The 18,945-nt window shown below is 40.7% G+C and overlaps 1 protein-coding gene across 1 annotated transcript in view; it reads left to right on the forward strand.

Annotated features, from left to right (window-relative positions):
- The window catches only part of ONECUT2 (one cut homeobox 2), a gene marked incomplete at its 5' end in the record, with an annotated part of 41,643 nt that extends 40,898 nt beyond the window's left edge, over window positions 1-745 (forward strand). Inside the window, one exon of the mRNA XM_004379259.2 lies at window positions 459-745. Within this exon, the coding sequence (XP_004379316.2) occupies window positions 459-745 (287 nt within the window). The remainder of the gene's footprint in view (window positions 1-458) is intronic.
- Window positions 746-18,945: the final 18,200 nt, after the last annotated feature.

The following is an 18,945-nucleotide window of genomic DNA, read 5'->3' on the forward strand; positions in this document are numbered from 1 at the left end:
TGCACTTTTAAGTTTTGACTCCAGAAGGTAATTTTCACCTCAGCTGTAAACAATTCTAGAGGGTGAATATGAAAGAGAGGCTGCCTAACCAGACGTTACCCTGGGGACCTGGAGTCATCACTTCCTTCTCAGCACTTGATTTCAGAGATAAAGAATCTTAAGGGTGTGTTGGGGGGGCAGGGAGAGAGAGAGAAAGACAACTGCTGTTGGTTCAAAATCAGATGGTGTCAAACAGCCCTGCTGTTTTCTCTTTCCTCCCTCCCCTCACCAACAGATGCCTTCCATCACCAGGAAATGAACTGGGAAGGCCAGTTATTGACAGCTGGGCAATTTGCACAATAAAGTTTAACGGTTTACATTCCCTTGTACGACCCTGTCAATGTTTTCCATGGATCACTTTCTCAGGTGTTGGTTCTCACGCTTTACTGACTCCTCTCCTTCTTCTCTTTCCCTTCAAGCATGCAAACGCAAAGAGCAAGAACCAAACAAAGACAGGAACAATTCCCAGAAGAAATCTCGCCTGGTTTTCACCGACCTCCAACGCCGAACACTCTTTGCCATCTTCAAGGAGAACAAACGCCCGTCCAAAGAGATGCAGATCACCATTTCCCAGCAGCTGGGCCTGGAGCTCACCACCGTCAGCAACTTCTTCATGAACGCCCGGCGCCGAAGCCTTGAGAAGTGGCAAGATGACCTGAGCACAGGAGGCTCCTCATCCACCTCCAGCACTTGTACCAAAGCGTGATGGAAGGACTCTCATTGGGCACAAGCCACCTCCAAGTGAGGACAACAGATACCAAAAGAAAACACAAAGGAAAGAGACACCGGATTCTTAGCTGGGGCCCTTCACTGGTGATTTGAAAGCACAATTCTCTTGAAGAGAAACTTCTATTCTAGCTGTAATCATAGGCCAGGTGTTCTTTTTTGTTTTTAATGGCTGTGGAGTCCAAGTGCAAGCTGAAAAGTAATCTCTTTGAACCAGACACTGTCCTCTGAGCATGCTAAGCATTCCAGAAATGCAAATGAGGCCTTTCTGTAGGGAGTTAGTTCCAGTATGGTGTCAGCCAAGCTCAGGATTGCTTAAAATGTCAACAGTCCCACTTTGACTCCTGTCAACCTCTTGGCCATCAAAATCCCCATGAGTAACATGGGAATTTGACCAATGTATGGACTCTGAGTTTGGGCTCCCAAGATGCTACATTAAGAGAAGAATCTAGCAACAAGACTGACCTCATGTGCTTTCCAATTGCTTAGCACCGTCATATCACAGCACACCAACGTTCACAACCATAACATAAAAAAAAAAAATCAAAATGATAATTACTGAGCACAAATTTTAAACATGGAAGTTAAAAAAAAAAATCCAAGGACCTGTTTTTCCAACTCAGGCATCTTTTCATTGAATGATTTGGGGAGCTTTTAGGTTGATCCAGTTTACAATTTTCTTTTCCTTACCTCCTGGAAGTCTCATGTGGTCTTGGATCCGTCAAAAAACAAATCAGTTCACTTGAGCTCAAAGTATCAAGCACAAGGAAGACAAACAGAGAAGCGAGAATGGTTCTGGGTTCACCACATCTGGATTTTCAAGATGCCAATTGTGAAGTCATTGGGGAATTGTTGGGAATATGGCTTCAAGCACATTTTGCAGTTTGCTACAAATTCTGTGTTTGTACATAATGCAGACACACACTCAGGAGGCCAATTTAACTGTTACGGTACATGGAGCAAATGCAGCATTTTAAAAGATCTAGTTTTTTTAGGTCATTATGTATTCTTCTTAGTTATTAGTCATCTGGTTCCTCCTATTGTGCATATGACCACCACGTGACTCATTCTTCCTCTTTCAGATTTCGGTTGTCCCCTCATCCATCCCATTGGTAGAGATGTTTTCAGTGTTTTCTAGCAAGAAAAAAGCAAAACAAAACACCATACGTGTTACTCATAACTGTCATCTAGTCCTCAATCTCATCCATTGTTGAAGCATCCCTGCAAAACCGATGAAAAAATCTGGAGAAAACACAGCACACCAAAGAAGCAGAATACTGCATACCAAAGACACTTCTTACTTGCCATTTTCTAGCCTAAAAATACTGTGATTACTTTTAGAAATCAGAAAACCTCTGCAACTCCGAATGGCATTCAGCTCTTGCATTTGGCTCGCCAACATCAGGCTGAACAGACAGGCTGCACCAAGGATGTTAGCCAAGCCACCCAGGGAAGGGCTTTGCCACGCCAGCTCTGGTTCCTGGCTGTCACCCTCCCCCAGCAAAGAAAGAGCGCCCACAGAACTCTGGGAGATTGCAAAGGTCCCAATGTGCATATTTACCAGTGAATGGCCCCAGGCGTGCACCCCGGGGGTGTTCTAAGCAAGCCAAACGCTGCAATGTTCCTTTACAGACACTTGAGACTGACTTTTTTATGAATTACTTAATCTAAACCAAAGAAACTTTTTCTGCACCTACTTCTGCAAGAAACCAAACTGTCCCATTAAAATGAAAAAAAAAAAAAATAAGTAAATACATAAATCAAGGAAGACCACCACCACCAAGAAGGAAGCACGCCAGAAAATCAAAAACCGAAAAAAAAAAAAAAAAAGCAAAAACAGTGAGACACACTGTGTTCAAACAGACCTCTTGGGACATTTTTTGGAAGCAGATCTTAAAGAAAGGGTTGAGACAAGAATAGGGAAAGCCTCGTCGCTGCTGCTTCATTTGACAACTCACACAGTAATCTTAAAGTTGAAGATTGTCTTTAATTTGTGCCTATGCAGTTTTTCAAAAGAACACGGAACAGAGCAACAGAAACCTCAACAGCTACAATACCAAAGATGAGGATTTCTCACCCCTTTTGTTTCAGTTCATTATCTCCTCTTGCCTGGCTAAAATACTGATAGCACCATTGATCTGTGTAAAGGTAATCAATTTTGTTTTCTCTGAGCAACAAAAGGAAAAGGGTCATTTATTTGATTTTATTGTTTCCCTTTAATTTTGTTTTATGGCTTTCTACCCCAACATGGAATCTCTCAGAAGGTTCCATGGACTCCACATATAAGATGTTGGGATACTGAATGATTCTCTTCTCTCTGCTCAGCAGAGTGTGGGGAATGATATTGCCACTTGAATGTTTTTCTTAATCCTTAGACTTGGTTCCTTCCATGTTCAGAGTCTTATCATCAAGGGAGGGAAGGGAGTAAGGGTCGGGGGTAGGGGTCTTGGTGGCACATCCTCCCCCTAGCCACAGCACCAAAGAGTTTGTAGAGGAATTTACAGCCTCATCTTCATGTGATTGCTACATCCTAACAGGGCTTCATTTGGGGGAGGGGGAAACATGTAAAAATAATCGCCAGTTTCTACTTTTCTATTAGCTTTTTAAAATTCAGCTGTAAAGTTGCATTTCTAAAGAAAGATATATATAATATATGAATACATATATAGATTCAACTTGACATTGGTCATAACTCCAAATTATTGCTGTCTAAATTCATGTCTTGTTTTTGTCGAGTGCTTCATTTATTGAGTATTCCCTTCAGAATTTTGCTCATTTCCCATGCCATTCGAGTCAATTCACCACTGTGGATGATTTGGAGTATTCACATATCTGTGAAAATTCCTGGGAAAGGTTAAAAGTCATGTTCAAGTATTTCAGCATCTTGTTGATAAATGGAACCATGTTGCCAATGAGTTTTATTTATATTGGGAGTCATCTATGTCCTATGCCTCAACCATGATCAAGGTGGTGAGTGAGGTACATCCACTAGACCCAGCCCAGACATGGGCCACCAGCAGTGAGGGGCTCATCTTCTGTGACTGCTGGGAAAGCTCAGTGGCCTATTCCCACCACTTATTGGGGATGAGGCCAGTCCATAAGTCTGTCCCATCAGGGTGTTCCAGATCCCCTCTCAGTGAGTAGATCCACCAAAGGGGCTTCTTGAAGGGAAGCCCAGCTCTTGTTGCAATGGGTTGATCAGGTTTCCTCAGGGTGGTAACTACCAAATCATATAGACAAGCCTATGTGCAACCACAGCTGGCCCTGGGGTGGGCCCATGGGAGTGGGGGTTAGGGTAAAGTGTCATCTCAATCCTGGGAAGAAAACACAAAGCAGGGTCCGGGGAGAGTCCTGGAGCATCTGCCACCCAGAGAGCCCTGTTGTCTGTTGTACCTCCTCCATACTCCCACCGTGTGGGTCTCCCTTTGAGGGGCAGCAGTCAGGAAGCTGTGTAGAGAGGCACAAACAAGAGAATTTGGCTTTCAATAGCTTTGTGGTTCATCCTGCCTAAGGAATGTTCCTTGACTTTTCCTTTGTGTCCCTTTATCCCTTGCTTATACTCATATCAATGTATTCTTTGTCAAAGACCAAGGGAAGAGCATCTTTAAGCAGGGAAACACTCCCACGTGGGTTCCCATTGGGCATTTCTAATGTGTCCTTGTGACATGTGGCTAATGGAAATGGTTGTTCTTCTCGAGACTGGGTTGAAGAACCAAGCCTGCTGGGCTTGGTTAGTGATTCTTTGACACACTAATCTCAACATGTGGGTCTCGGGCATCCTTTGAAGATGTCTAAACCAGAAGAGGCTGCCTTTGTGGCCTGACACTTCAACAGTGGTCAAAGAAGGCACAGTCGCATATGCCCTCTGTCTTCCTGGTGTTCAGAGGGAGATGGCAGAATGTAAACAAGGCAAGACTCTCTCCAAAGATTTTTGGTCAGTGTCTCATGCCAGATAATCTCATACCAGAGAGAAGTACTTGCTTAAAAAAAAAAAAAAAACTATTTACATACATTTATAAATACATGAGTATCTCTATACATATGTATCAAGATTTTAAGCCCAGCAAAACTAAAATATGTTAAAAATTTAAAAGAAAAAATTTGCTATATTGAAAGATAATGAAATTTGACTCAGTGAGTTTTCTCAAACTTTTAAATTTTATTTTAAGCTAGTAATTTCTGAGAAAATAACCAATAGATTTGGCTATTGTTTAGGATCCAATTCCTTAATCCAGGAAAAAAACCAGGCATGCCTCAGCCATCAGCAAGGAAAAGGACAGTGCAAAGGGACAATATCAACCATATTTCATGTTCTTGAGGCAACAGAAATCCAAAGGCTTGTCAGCTATTGAATGGAAAATATTTTTTTCTTTATTCCTTTAGGTAAAAAGGCTTGTTTTGTTTTTAATGTGATTTTGGTACTGGTAATATCATTCTTTCATTCCAAGAATAAAAAAAAGAACCAATAAATTTCTTTTTGAAAGTAAAACAGCAACAACAATTAAAAACCTAACACCAATATTTAAAAGCTTTTCTAGAATTTAAAAGAATGTCTCACCTGTACCATGTAAAGGTACAGGTAAGACTGAGTCACAAAGGACATGGAGTGACACTTGCTCTAGAAAGGATCAGAGGGCTGTGTTTGCAGTTCTTCTTGTCCCACAGGCTCTTGGCAATTGTGAGCTTAGGAAATTTAAGCTAATTTTCATTACAAGATAAAATAAAAATAAGGAAGGTAAATCTGATACACACACGCATGCACAAGTGCATTTTTCTAAGTCAAACACTATATTTCAAAGCCAAATATGAATACCTTTTAGATTATCAACTGTCTTACCTTATTTTTGCTGGGTGCCCATCTATTAGTGCCAATAAATTAAAGTTAGACAGAATTTAAAAAAGAAAAATCACCACCACATGGGTACAGAGGGAAACGTTCTCACTTTTGAAAATGTTGGTAGAATTCTAGGAGTGTCTGTTGATTATCATTACCAGAGTGTCATGAGAGTATACCTTTGTAGTGGACTCTGATTTTCAGGAGGTTGTATCATTGAAGTTTTTAAAATATAAGAACAGGCTGGGTCCCAATGCTATTGCAGAATAACGGACCATATTAAAAAGTGGAAGAAAAGAGTTGATACATGTGGCCAAGGTTGACCACAAACCCCAGACACAAGTTTGGAGTTTGAAGATAACTCTCAAGATTCCTAACAGATCAGAGTAGACTCTTTTTGGTTGTGTTGCTGCTGCCGTGTGATTCCAGACCTGTTAGGCTAACCAGGAAGAGTGAATGGGAAACAGTAGAGGAGGAAGAGTAGAACTGGTGTATCTATAACTTTCTGATATTTATCTGCAAGACTGGATAGCTTAATAATTTTGTACCCTTCACTTAGACCAAGTCATCTGGAAACAACGGGAATTTCAATTTTAAAATAAGGCCACAAAATCCTTACCGGAGGAAGAAGGGTCATCCCAGTTTGTTGTAGAAATCTCATAAGTTAATGACATTGGCTTTAAACATGGATTCCCTGTGCCTGTTTTCCATCAGTGATTCATTTCTCTCCAAGGCAGCAGGAGGAAGATGGGGCTTTTAAAATTTAGTTTTCAGAAAGTTCCAGAGTCTTGACATTTAGGTTGCTTATAAAATACCAAAATAATGATTAAAGTAATACGGGACCTCACATACATAGTTACAAAGCTTATAATCAAGGCTAATGGGCTATTTTGTGAATCCCACAGGAACATTAAATGCTCATTCTTCTCAGATACCAAAATTACTTTTGACAGTCTGAGGCAAGTTAAATCTAGAGCCCAAGGTTTCCTTATAGGTTTTTGATTTTGGTTGATTGGAATTAACCAGCTAATACCTTTTTAGTGGAGAAAATATGTTTAGAACAAAAAACACATGGCCACAGGTTTGTTCATTCCATGAAAGTCTTCCGTTCAGTGCCATCTTTAGCAGCAGGCATTTCACATAGCCTAAACCTTGGTAGGTAAGTTGGTCTAAAACGTATACAGTCTGTCGACTTGAATGTATACAGATTCAGATACGTATTTCCACATGTATTCTTATTAATGTCCTTATAGCAACACACAACACCTATATCTGTGTGTCTAGACTGTGTACATACAAGTGCGGACAGACATGCTCAATACATACGAACTGTAATCTGTTACAATAAATAAATTTTAAATAATCATTTAACATACATGTGGTACTTCTACAGTGTATATTGTTTTCATTATTTATTGTAACATTGAAAACGAAAGTGCAGGAAAGAAAAAAATATCCCAGCATCTTCACTGTGTATGCTTGGATTACTTTCATTTGGGCACATCCAAGATAAACTAAACTTTCAAGAAACCTTGGATATTGTTTAATCATTTGTGAAAGGATGATACATACACTTGATGACTTCGGTTGAATAGCTTTATCCTGGATCTCTTGTAACTAAAGCTAAATCCAAAGACCTGAAAAAGGACCCAAAAGAAAGAAAAAAATAGGGAAAGAAAGCAAAAACAAAGAAAAATAGCAAAATAATAAAGCGCAAACCAATAGGGAAATGTGGGCTATGGTTTCCAAAGTGTTGAGACAGTGGTGACGTGTATTGTCGGGGCTGCACTCACTGGAGGAGGAAGTGGTGATTTTTTTTTCACGCTTGTCAAATCTAAGTGGTTTTTATGAACATGAGAAAGTTTTACAGTTTATGATTTCCTACTTTATTTTTATTTAGGCAATCGAAATTTTATTGCCAGTCAAAAAAAAAATGAAAACGCCCCCCCAAAACACTAAAAGGGCTTTCTTTAATTTTTTTTTTTTTTTTTTTTTTTTGTCTCTTTGGGTTATGACCCAATAAGCTAAGTACCATTAATGTAATTAATTTATTAGAATTAGTTTCTAGTACACAAATGTATAGGATTTGGGGAATTATTTAATTATCCCTTCTTAGTCTGATTTTGCTTCTTGTACTTATTTATCAGAATCAAGACCAGTGGTGCATCCGAGATGCAAAATTCCTTTTAGAATACTTTTGAAGGTTAGTTTGCTTTATAAAGCAAATTCTGTTACAGACTGGGAAGAAATACAGGTTACAAAAAAAAAAAAAAGAATTTGAGGTATTTTTCCTTCTTTAACTTTTAGAATCGTTTAAATAACAATTATTAAATTATTTAATTTAAGTTCTCAGCCCCACCTGGTAACAGGCGAACGTCACTTCTGAACTATTGGGGCCCTCAGAGCTTTCCTATTGTAACTTATTTATTTAACTTATTCAGCATCTGCTAAAGGTGCGCTGTATAGTTTATATTTTTTATTTAAAACAACAGAGAGCACTACAGTTTGTTTGCTGTCAGAACAACAGAGCAAATTTCACGGACAAGCAATGACTATTCAACCTGAATCTGTGCGTTCAGAAAACATAAGCCGAGACCCTGCCTCACCAGCCTGGATTTCAGGGCTTCGATACAGAAACTGGAAATATAAATTACAAACAAGAAAAAGACAGAAACCCTTATACTAGCTGCTTCCAAGAATGAACTCTGTGTGTGTAAACCAACAAAACAAAAAAGGAAAAAAAAAAAAAAAAAGCAGAAAAAAAAAAAAAAAAAGGAAAAAACTTTCTATTTCTAGTGAGAACCAAAGAAGGCTACCTCACTGACTTTTTCCATTTGTAATTTTAATCGTGTTGATGATACCAAAGATACCAAAGATTTCTTTCTCTGTGCGGTCTGCATTTTGCTCATGCTCTTTTATAATTTGAACTCTTCTCTCTGACATATGGTATGTACAGCCCCAGCTCAGACACCCCAAAGAAATAATTACCTATGCGAGGGCGGCTGCTAATCTGGAAAGGGTTATTTTCTGTGTTTCTCTCCTTTGTTTACTGTCCCCTCCGTGTGTTCAGGATGTAAGTTCAGATGATGCTCTAATTGAATTCCCTAGGTTCAGTTTCCAAATTGGTGAAGAAGCCTAGTTGGGAGTGGTCTTCTCTCCTAACCATGACCTTGCTCCTGCTTTGGGGTTAGCCCGGTAGGGATTTCCAATGGCTGGAACATAGAAACTTGAACATTGAATAGTAGAGCTAGAAAAGAGCTTAGAATCATTTAGTGCAACTCCCTGAAGACTGGAGAGGTGAAATAGTTATCAAGGTCAAATAACTCTCTAGAGGCAAAGCTCAGATAAATCTCCTGGCCCTTGCTCCAGTGTTATAGCCCCTGCCTAGTGCTACCTCTGCTCAAGACAGGTAACACATTGGAAATAGGAAGTTGGCAGTCCTTTAGCAATAGGCTTGGACCAGGGTTTATCACTTAACATTTTCATTCTGCAAAATAGTCACAGGCATTTTCTGTATCTATCTAGTTAGTGGAGCCCTGGTGGCACAGTGGATAAGCAGTTGGCTGCTAACTAGAAGGTCGGCAGTTCGAATTCACCAGTCACTCCTTGGAAACCCTATGGGGCGGTTCTACTCTGTCCTACAGGGCCTCTATGAGTTGAAATGGACTCAACGGCAACAAGTTTGGGTTTTTTTTTGTTTATCTAGTTAGTATCTCAATGCAAAGTCATATAGGTTAGTTGATTCATAAAGGTGGCCAACCTTGAAAAATTAGGGCTCATAAAGGGGCTTTTGCCCTGGAAAGTACCCACTGATTCAAATCATGCGATAGCTTTTGAACCTCTGCACTACAAAGTATAGTATAAATAAGCTCTTAATTCAGTGTGAGGAGAAAGTTAATTCTTTGCCCATTGAGTCTAATTGTTATGGATATTTTCTAGATCTGCTTTGTCAGAAAAAGGGAATTTGATGACCATTTACACATATGGCATTTTTAAGACATTCAGCTTTTTCCTTTTCACCTGTAGGTGTTTACGTTTCATTTCTACGCCAACTCTGTTTATGAGAGAAGTTAAAGTCTTACTGACATCATTTGACGCTAAAGGGTTATTCATTCTAAATGAAAAATGACCCCAACATCTTCAGAAGAATGAGCATGTCAGTTTAAGAAGTGGTTATTTAAAGTTGCTTCTCTCTTTCCTTCTTACTATGAAATGAATTGGTCTTCTTTAAGCTTCTTTTGATGCCACTAAATGAGTCAGTCACTATTGAGATCCATTCATCAAAGTGATTTGCATTAGCCAATGAAATCATTCCCAGCTTTTGACCCAAATGTGTTTTAGACACATGCAGAGATCCGCCTCTAGTCTGCATGGCTCTTATTGAGTAATAGAATTTTGCCTTTTCACGTAATGTAGTTATCTTTGAGCTTTTAGAGACCATTTAAACAAAGAAGCTAATCAACTCATCAGTTCCATGCGTTGACAAAGCAGAGCAAGTAGGGGAATTTAGAAGACAGATTGACGAACTTTAGGAGACACGTAGTTTTCCCTGTTCTGTAGTTCCCAAGCACCATCCTGATGTTCGTGAAGGTTCTCTCTTGTCCAAACAAGCTCAGAGCTCCATCTTCTCCCTACACAAGGCAAACGTTACAGGTCTTCCTTAAAAATAGCGAATTGCTTTGGTTCTGTTCCCAAATTCCTATTGGAAATAGAATTCTCAGAATGTCTGGGAGATACGACAAAGATGACCTAATCCTTTGGGTAGCGGAGTGCTCCCCTGTAGGCAAATATCACCCTCTCCAGCCTTCCTGCTACCAAACTGCTACAAGTGGGAATAATGATAACCTGAACACAGAGAACATCCCCGATCGGCAGACCCCTCCTCAGCAATCCCCCCTCCGCCTCATGCTTCACTTGCAAAGTGTGACATAACCACGGGACGAGTGCCTTGCTTGAACCAAAGCAACGATTTAGCCAGTCTGGACCTCTCTGTGCTTTTTCTAATCCTTCCTGTGAATACCTCAGCTTCAACTGGGCCTCCATACAGTAAATTGGTGGGCTTATTGTACTGTGGTGCTTTGCAATGCAACCCTGCAAAGAACAAGATTTGTAATAATACCAAAGGTTCTTTCTCTGTGTCTCCTCCTTCTGCCTCCCCTGTTCTTCTCCCTTTTCTAGTTCTTCACGGTTCCAAAGCTTTAATATGAACCTGGGCATGTAGGCAATGCAGACCGCGCAATTCCTTACCGAATTTTCTCAGATATACCTCATAGATAATAGTGTTTAGAGTAATGTTATTATAGCGTATGTAATAAATTATTCACTGTTTCTTTTGGTAACTGTGATTTAAAAAAAGAAAAAAGAAAAAAAAGCTTTATACGTTTTAGGTTGTGCTTTTGTAATAGATGAAAAGGTGCGCTTAAAATATGTATGTTCGTTTTCTCCCCTTTGGATTTTATTTATTCTGGATTGGGGAAAGTTGCAGAATGAGCCCAAAGTTTACAGTTTCATAGTTTGCTGAAGAAACAATCTGTGTTCATTTGCTCTGTTGAAAAAATAATTATTTTCTACATTTGTGCTACTTGGTCTGAACAATTAATTGTTCTGTGTTAACAGTGTAGTATGATAATTAGCAACTGCCAATCAGTGCTATAATTTTATGCATGAGGCTAAAAATTTAGCAGTGTTATGCATTGTGGTTCTTAATAGCAGCATTTTCATTTTGAACTAGCTCTTCCTCTTGGTTTAATGGACTTTATTTATGCATGGGCGCCTATCGTTTGTTAGCAGTTGTGGGACGGTTGTGTATACATTAAACTGTGAAAATGTACACAGTTCAGCCTCAGACAGTGGTAATATTGGTTTTATTGGGAGATGTCTCACCTCGAACATACCTTTACATTTGTTGGGATTTCAAAATAAGTCAGATGGAATTGAGTTCAAATTTTATAATGAGGAAGGTCATTCTGAGTTTGAGTTAGCCAACTTGCATTCCGCAAATTGGGGTCCTCACAGCCCAGATGTTTCACTGTAATCTGAGAAGAGTTTGAAAATGAGCACTGAAAACCAACTCAACTCGGCATTTTAAACTTTAACGAAAAGGGGTTCCTTTGGCTTTGTGTTCATGACCTCAGATCTAGCTGGCTTTGTGCATGGAAATACTAGTTCACCCTACTCGAGCCCATCCTGGAGCTCTGCTTGGGAATGGCCGTTTTCACTGTGCTTGGTTTCGTCCTGTATTTTTGTTGTTGGGTCAATTCCCAGTAGAAACTGAAATGGCATCGATGTCAATAATTCTCTGACTTGGTTGTCCATTCTCCTGGACAACCCCACCAACTGTTCCAGTGACTTGGATGAAAATACACGGCCATTCCCCAGAGCTTCACATGCAACTATATCATGGTTCTTCCTCACTAGAGTCAGAAGTGACTAATTTACTCTTTCCCACCCCAGAATGTTACATCTGTCCGAAAGGGGAGTATAAGAAAGTGTTGTTTGAAACCCAGTTTAGGAAAACCATCTTGATTTTAAAACTCCCCAATTATCTGAGGCATCTGTATCTCAAAACATATTTTTTAGTGCCAGTGGATTTGGCAAACTTTGTTCTTTCTTATGTTTGAGTTCTTGAGACCCATTCTCAAGTGTCATACCTATTTCCTAAACCAATGTGCTTGACATTTTGCATAGGAGAGTGCAGCTTAGAAAACAATGGTGTAAAAGCATCAGTCTGTTATGCAAAATATTGGAAATCACCAACGGTAGAACATCTATGCCATCTGTCCATGAGCATATATTGGGAATGTGCTTTGATTAATAATACAAAGAAACATATTTTTATTTGGCCTTATAAAGTAGATTATGATCATGAAAGCTTTGTAATATAGTCCTTTCTTTTTTATTATTTTTCCCCCTATTTATCTGCTAAAGTTGGGAATGGGTACAAGAATTTTAACTCAGCTTTTGTAAGACAGTTAATGATTGTAATCGTGTTTAATCTTCCAGAAAGCTTTATGTTCTTCCGCAATAAACCACATCAATGTTTGTTTCAGTAGAGTTCTGCTCACACTCACAAACCCACAAACTGTTCCTCTTGACGCAGATATTGTAGTATCTACAAAGTTCAAACGCATTTTTGATCCAAAGAAAATAGAGGGGTGTCTGAGACATGAACATGCCCAGCCCTTTTTATTACAAGCAATGCATGGGTCTAGCTCACTAGGGTTTGCCAAGAAGACTTGTATTATGAAATTTGAGGTATATTTTGTTATGCCATTTAATGTCCTTTTTTTTTTCCTTTTTAAATTTGTGGAAAGTGATATGTTGAATCAAGTGTAAGCTGAGTTTTCCAGACAACTAAAGTAGCTACATCGTCAATGTTATTTTGTTATTAAAGGGTTTTTACTCAATGCTTTGTGCCAGTGGATGTCCTTTTCCTTGGAGACACATGGAATTACCTCAGCTTGGCCTGAGTTTCTCTCCTGCCCACATGGGGAACATGGGCCCAGTCTGGGAAATGAAGGTCATGGGCTGGAAGGTAGGTTTTGGCACTGGGAAGAGATCTTCACATGGAGCAACTTTAAAGAAGAGCTGGGCCAGAACTCTCTAACCTCACTCTCTCTTGACCCCAAGAATTCTCTGAGATTCCATGGCCTAGAGCAAATGGGAGCATGAAAGAAGACCCCAATCCTTGTAGGAAAGGCAGACAAGATAAAGTAGCAATAAGACTCTTCTGTGGCCCACCACTCACTCACTTTTCCCCAAGTTGGGCTACATCCAACCAAGCTGTGGGTAGCCCATCAGATGATTGGGTTTACCTGCGTCATTATTGAAGTTTACCTGCTCCATTTTGACTCCTGCAAAAAGTCTGGAACCCCATGATCCTGTGGGGTTCTTCCAAGTCAGAAACCCTCTTCTTACCCTTCATCCCAGTTTAGTTGCCCCATCTATAACTTTTGGAGTGGATTGTTTGGAAAACAAAGAAAGGTACAGGATGGGTTCTCCTGGTTTTTTGTTTCTAAGTTGTATTTTAGCTACTCAGGGTTGTTTGATCTGGAAAAATACAAGAAGGAAAAGGAGACCCGACTGCCTCTCTGTGCTTTGCTTCCAGCTCAGGGGGCCGTGCACATTGCCTGTGCTGTTGATCTTTCTTAAGCACAGGCTGAAACACAGCTATTGAGCCAAGCGAGAACATGGCACACCAATACCAACTTTATTTCTGCCCAAAAGTCCTGTTCAAAAAGCTTTAGAACGTGGGGCTTCCCCCATCTCCGTTGCTTTGGCTCAGTTTGGCATTTAGGTTAAGGGTCATCGTACTATCCAAGCAAGTTTTTTTAGAGAATGACAGGGAAACTGTTATCTGGGAAGAAAGGTTAAGTATTCAAAGACTGTCTAGCTATTGATTAGGTAGTGATATCATTATCCAGATACTTCCTTGAAGCTAGATTATTTCCTTTCTTTACTATGTCATTTTGTGTTACTCAAGTCCAAACTGTGCCAGCAAACTTATTACCATGAAAGGATGTAAGATGCCTGGAAAATTGAAATTCCTGAACCAAGAAGACAAGCTTCATACTGGCAGAATGATAAAGAACTCCTGAAGTCTGGCAGGCAGGGAAAGAGATAATACAGGCATAGTCATGAGGTTGCTTTCTCTTTTCACCCACATGTCCAATCACCAAACTTATCTTCCCCCTCTCAGTCCTAGAGCAGTTCAGTCCTTCTCAAGTCTAAGATGCCAAAGAATTTCATGGGCAAAGATAGTTAGGGATCGACCAACATTTTAATTCTCTTCTTCATCCTTTGTTTTTTCTCAAGGTATTTTCCTGAACTGCAGAAAAAGTCCCTGGCCAGTTTTTTTCATCCTTCCTGTTCTAATATTCCCCCCAAATTAACATTTATTAGCACGGGTACTAGGTACAGGTATATTCTTTCTTGGTCAGTGAATTCAGAGAAACTTTTGTCCCAGCAAAGTGAAAATAGTTTCCACTATCTTTTCTTTCATGGAGTTTTGTTCTCAGGATCTCAGGCAGTCCTGGCTATTTCCTCACTTTAGGGTTTCGCCTCAGATCTGTTTATTTTTGGCATCAACACACTTGAATTTCATAGGCTGGCCTATATGGGCCAAATCCTTTCTTCTAATCTATTGGCTGCTTTATGGCTATTTAACGATGATTACAACAAGGGAAAGGGAAGAGGAGGTAAAGAGAGAAGAAATTGTCCCAGCTCTGTTTAAAGTTTCGGTGAAAAAGCAGAAATCCATTAAGCCATGGGGAAATGGCTATAGAGTGGTTAGCCCTCCCTATTGGAGACCACGTCCGGCCACACCCTCCCAAGTCAGCTGTTCCAGACACCCAGCCTATTAGTAGGAACCCAACAACCTTTCATAGGTCTCTATCCAGATTCCAGGATGATGAGAGATGAAAGAGTCCCATGCACATCTCTTATTCTATTCCCTTGCTTTTACAGATATTATCTCCAAGAAAATCATAAGTAAATACTTTAAACTTTTTTTAAATCAGTCTTGTTGACATCACCTCTCATGTTTAAAAACTAGCAAGCATACCCCTAAAAATTGCATTCCCTTCTGTTTTGCAAAAGAAGCTCACATGCCAATTAATCCAAATTCTTTTCTTTTCACACTGAACTATATTTCCAAAGCATGTGATAACCCAGATCTTACTCCATCTCAGACATGTTGAGTCAAACTGTGCTGCAAGACTTTCCAGGGATGGCAACAGGGTATATGTTTAGTGGCTGCCCTGCAATCCTGATCGGGTGAGACTCACTCAGATTATCAAGGGCATGCTTACCCCTTGATTAGCTCCCAGTCCTTTGGAAGATTTCTTTTCATGTTAACTGCATTTTTCCAGTTGCTCATTTCCTGCCCTGATGTTTTGTCTGCACCATTGCTTACACTGGATTCTTTCTATTTTTATTCCTATCATTGAATGGTAGTGCTGTAAATTCTGCAATTATTGTCAAATAAACTGCTTTAATTCACTGACAATGGCTCAGTTGCCTTCTTTCTCTTTGCAGGGAAAGGATTAAGTCCCCTTCCCCCTCCTGCCTCTCGCTGTGGTTTCATAAAGAACAGTAAGTTGCACCACTCAGTGAGACTCCAGCTTCTATCCCTAACACAGATGCAAGGGACATTTTAGAATCGACAAATCTGTCTTCCGTGTTATCAATCACAAAAGGGCATGAAGGGAAGCCCCATCATGACCACCTTGTTCGTGGTGTTGTTGGGTGTCATTAAGTCAATTTCAACTCATAGTGACCCCATACAACAGAGTAGAACTGCTCCATAGGATTTTCTAGGCCATAACCCTGGTGGTGTAGTGGTTAAGAGCTACAGCTGCTAACCAAAAGGTTGGCCATTCGAATCCACCAGGAGCTTCTTGGAAACCATATGGGGCAGTTCTACTCTGTCCTGTAGGGTCACTATGAGTCGGAATCGACTCGATGGCATTGGGTTTCAGTTTTGTTTTTTTTTTTGTTTTTTGGTTTAATCTTTACGGAATCCACCAGCTGCTCCTTGGAAACTCTATGAGGGCAGTTCTACTCTGTCCTATAGGGTCGCCATGAGTCAGAATCAACTCGATAGCAAAGAGTTTTAACCTTTACGGAAGCAGATCACCCACCAGATCTTTCTCCCACGGAGCCACTGGGTGGATTCAAACTGCCAACCTTTCAGTTAGCAGCTGAGCGCTTAACCATTGCACCATCAGCGCTCCAGCACCTTATTCTTTCTTAACTCATTAAATTTAGAGATAACCTATCCTAACCTTAACCTTTGGAGCCAGGAGACATCATATGGAATCTAGGCTCTGCCACAAATGACTTCTATGATTTTTGGCAAGTTATTTAAATTCTTTGGGCTTTTGTTTCTCCAATTGTACAAGGTCAAGGACAGGATAGGTTATTTCTAAAGTCCTTTCCACTTTGTAATTTGTCAGTAAATATTTGAGGATATTTGTCTTTTTAGTAGATATCATGTCTTGGCTTATCACTTTCTAACAGTCAATGAATTGAAGAGTAATTTTATTCATTTTAAACTTAGATATCCCCTAACTTCAAAAAAGTCCCATTAGGATAAACTTTGGTCTAAGTGAAAGACCCACCTATAACTCGGTCCATGAAACACCAAGTGCCTTCCACTAGACTAGTAGTTTTCGACTTTGGATACATACTAGAATCACTCAAAGAGCTTTTAAAATATACTGAAACTTAGGTTCATCCCAGACCGATAAGTCAGGTTCAGCAGGGCTGGGACTCAAACAGTGGTGCATCAGTTAGCTTTGGCTGCATAACAAGCCACTCTAAAATGCAGTAGCTTAAAAAGAACAACCTTATTTAAGGCTCACAATTCTGCGGGTTGTCAGTTTGGGCTGGTCTCAACTGGGTGCTTCTGCTGGTCTTGGCTGGGCTCACTCACTCGTCTGCTGTCAGCTCCCCAGTTTGGAGGCTGGCCATTCTAGGATAGCCTCAGTTTGCACAACTCAGCTCTGTTCTATCCTCTTTCAGGCTGCCCTGGGCAGGGTTCCAAGAGATCAAGTATAACAGACAAGGCCTCTTGAGACCTAGGCTTGGAACTGGTATAGTCACTTCTACTGCAGTCTACTGACCAAAGAAAATTCTAAATCCAACCCAGAGGCACATGGAGGGGATAGAGACTCCACCTCTTAAAGGGAGGAGCTGCAGAGTCACGTTGCCAAGGAGGGGTGCATTTTTTGCAGAATTGTGGCCATATTTTGCAATCCACCTCAATACATAATTTTGAAAGCTCTGCAGAGATTCTAATGTGCAACCAGATTTGCAAAACACCAAGCAGCCCTGGTGGCACAGTGATTAAGCACTCAGCTGCTAACCGGAAGATCAGTGGTTTGAACCTACTCAGTCAGTCTGCTTCTGTAAAGATTTACAGCCTTGGAAACCCTATGGCATAGTTCTGCTCTGTCCTATAGGGTCGCTATGAGTCGGAATCAACTCGATAGCAATGACTACAGGTACTCTAACACTGAGGAGCCCTAGTGATGCAAACGGTTAAGTGCTTGGCTGCTAACTGAAAGGCTGGCAGTTCAAACTCACCCAGCTGCTCCACCCAGGGACTCCACTGCTACATACAGACATTTATGTAACAACTTTCCTTCAGCAAATCAGGCACAAACCAGAGCATACCACCTGCTGTGTAAGCTCAATGAAGTCTGAAGTCTCTGTCTTATTAGGAGTTCTAACTACACTCAAGAAAGACCCAGCAACATTCCAGAGTCAGGCTTTTGTTAGCCCTTGAGCAGCATCAGACAAAGGTAACCTCCTATACCAAGGACTGAACACAAGACCAGTTAGGGATCAATCCTCCCATGCATTCCCTAACAATGCAGGCTACAGGTGTCACTGTATTCTTATATCTGGTGCATGTGAGGCGGGAGCTGGGGGCTCTCTGACCCACTTCGCTAGTTGTTATTAGTCAAGAGCTGACTCGACAGCAGTAACCTGAGTCATGGCAACCCCACGCACAGCAGAAGGAAATGCTGCCTAGTCCTGCATCATCTCCATGATCAATTGTGGATTGGACCGTTGTGATCCACAGGATTTTCATTGGCTGATTTTTGGAAGTAGAGCACCAGGCCTTTCTTCCAAGTCCATCATCATCTGGAAGCTCTGCTGAAACCTGTTCAGCATCATAGCAACACACAAGCCTCCACTGACAGACAGGTGGTGGCTGCACCTGAGGTGCTTCGACAGCAAATGGAACATGAGTCTCCCTCATGGAAGCCAAGAGTTCTACCACGGAACCACCGCTGTTCCCTCCGCCTATATTAAATACTTTTAATCTCACCAGTCACCAGAGTCCATTTCTTAACATTGCTCATAACAACACCATTAAAAACCCATTTCTTACATTCAGCATGTGAATTAGCAGTGCCCAGCTATTGATTTTTATCCATGGGGCCAAGGAGGAAAACCCTGAGTGAGATGGATTGACACGATAGCTACAACAATGGGCTCAGACATACCACTGATCATGAAGATGGCAAAGGACTGGGCAACATTTTTTTCTCTTATACATAGGGTCGCCATGAGTCAGAACCCATTCTACAGAGCTTCGAACCAGTTCATTTAGGTTCAAGCCCCTGCCGAGAATTTACATTTCCACCCTAGAGATACTGAATCAGAATCTACGTTTTAACACGTTCCCTAGGTGGAAATGCAAATTCTCAGCAGAGATTTGAACCAGAATGAATGGGTTCAGGTTCCAAGCCCTACCACTCAATGGCAACTAAAAACAACAGGTGTTGATTGAGATGTGGATGGCCAAATTACTGTTAGCAGCTGCTCCGGTGTGA

The sequence above is a fragment of the Trichechus manatus genome, unplaced genomic scaffold (genome assembly GCF_000243295.1).
Source record: "Trichechus manatus latirostris isolate Lorelei unplaced genomic scaffold, TriManLat1.0 scaffold00063, whole genome shotgun sequence".
NCBI classification, from domain to species: domain Eukaryota; kingdom Metazoa; phylum Chordata; class Mammalia; order Sirenia; family Trichechidae; genus Trichechus; species Trichechus manatus.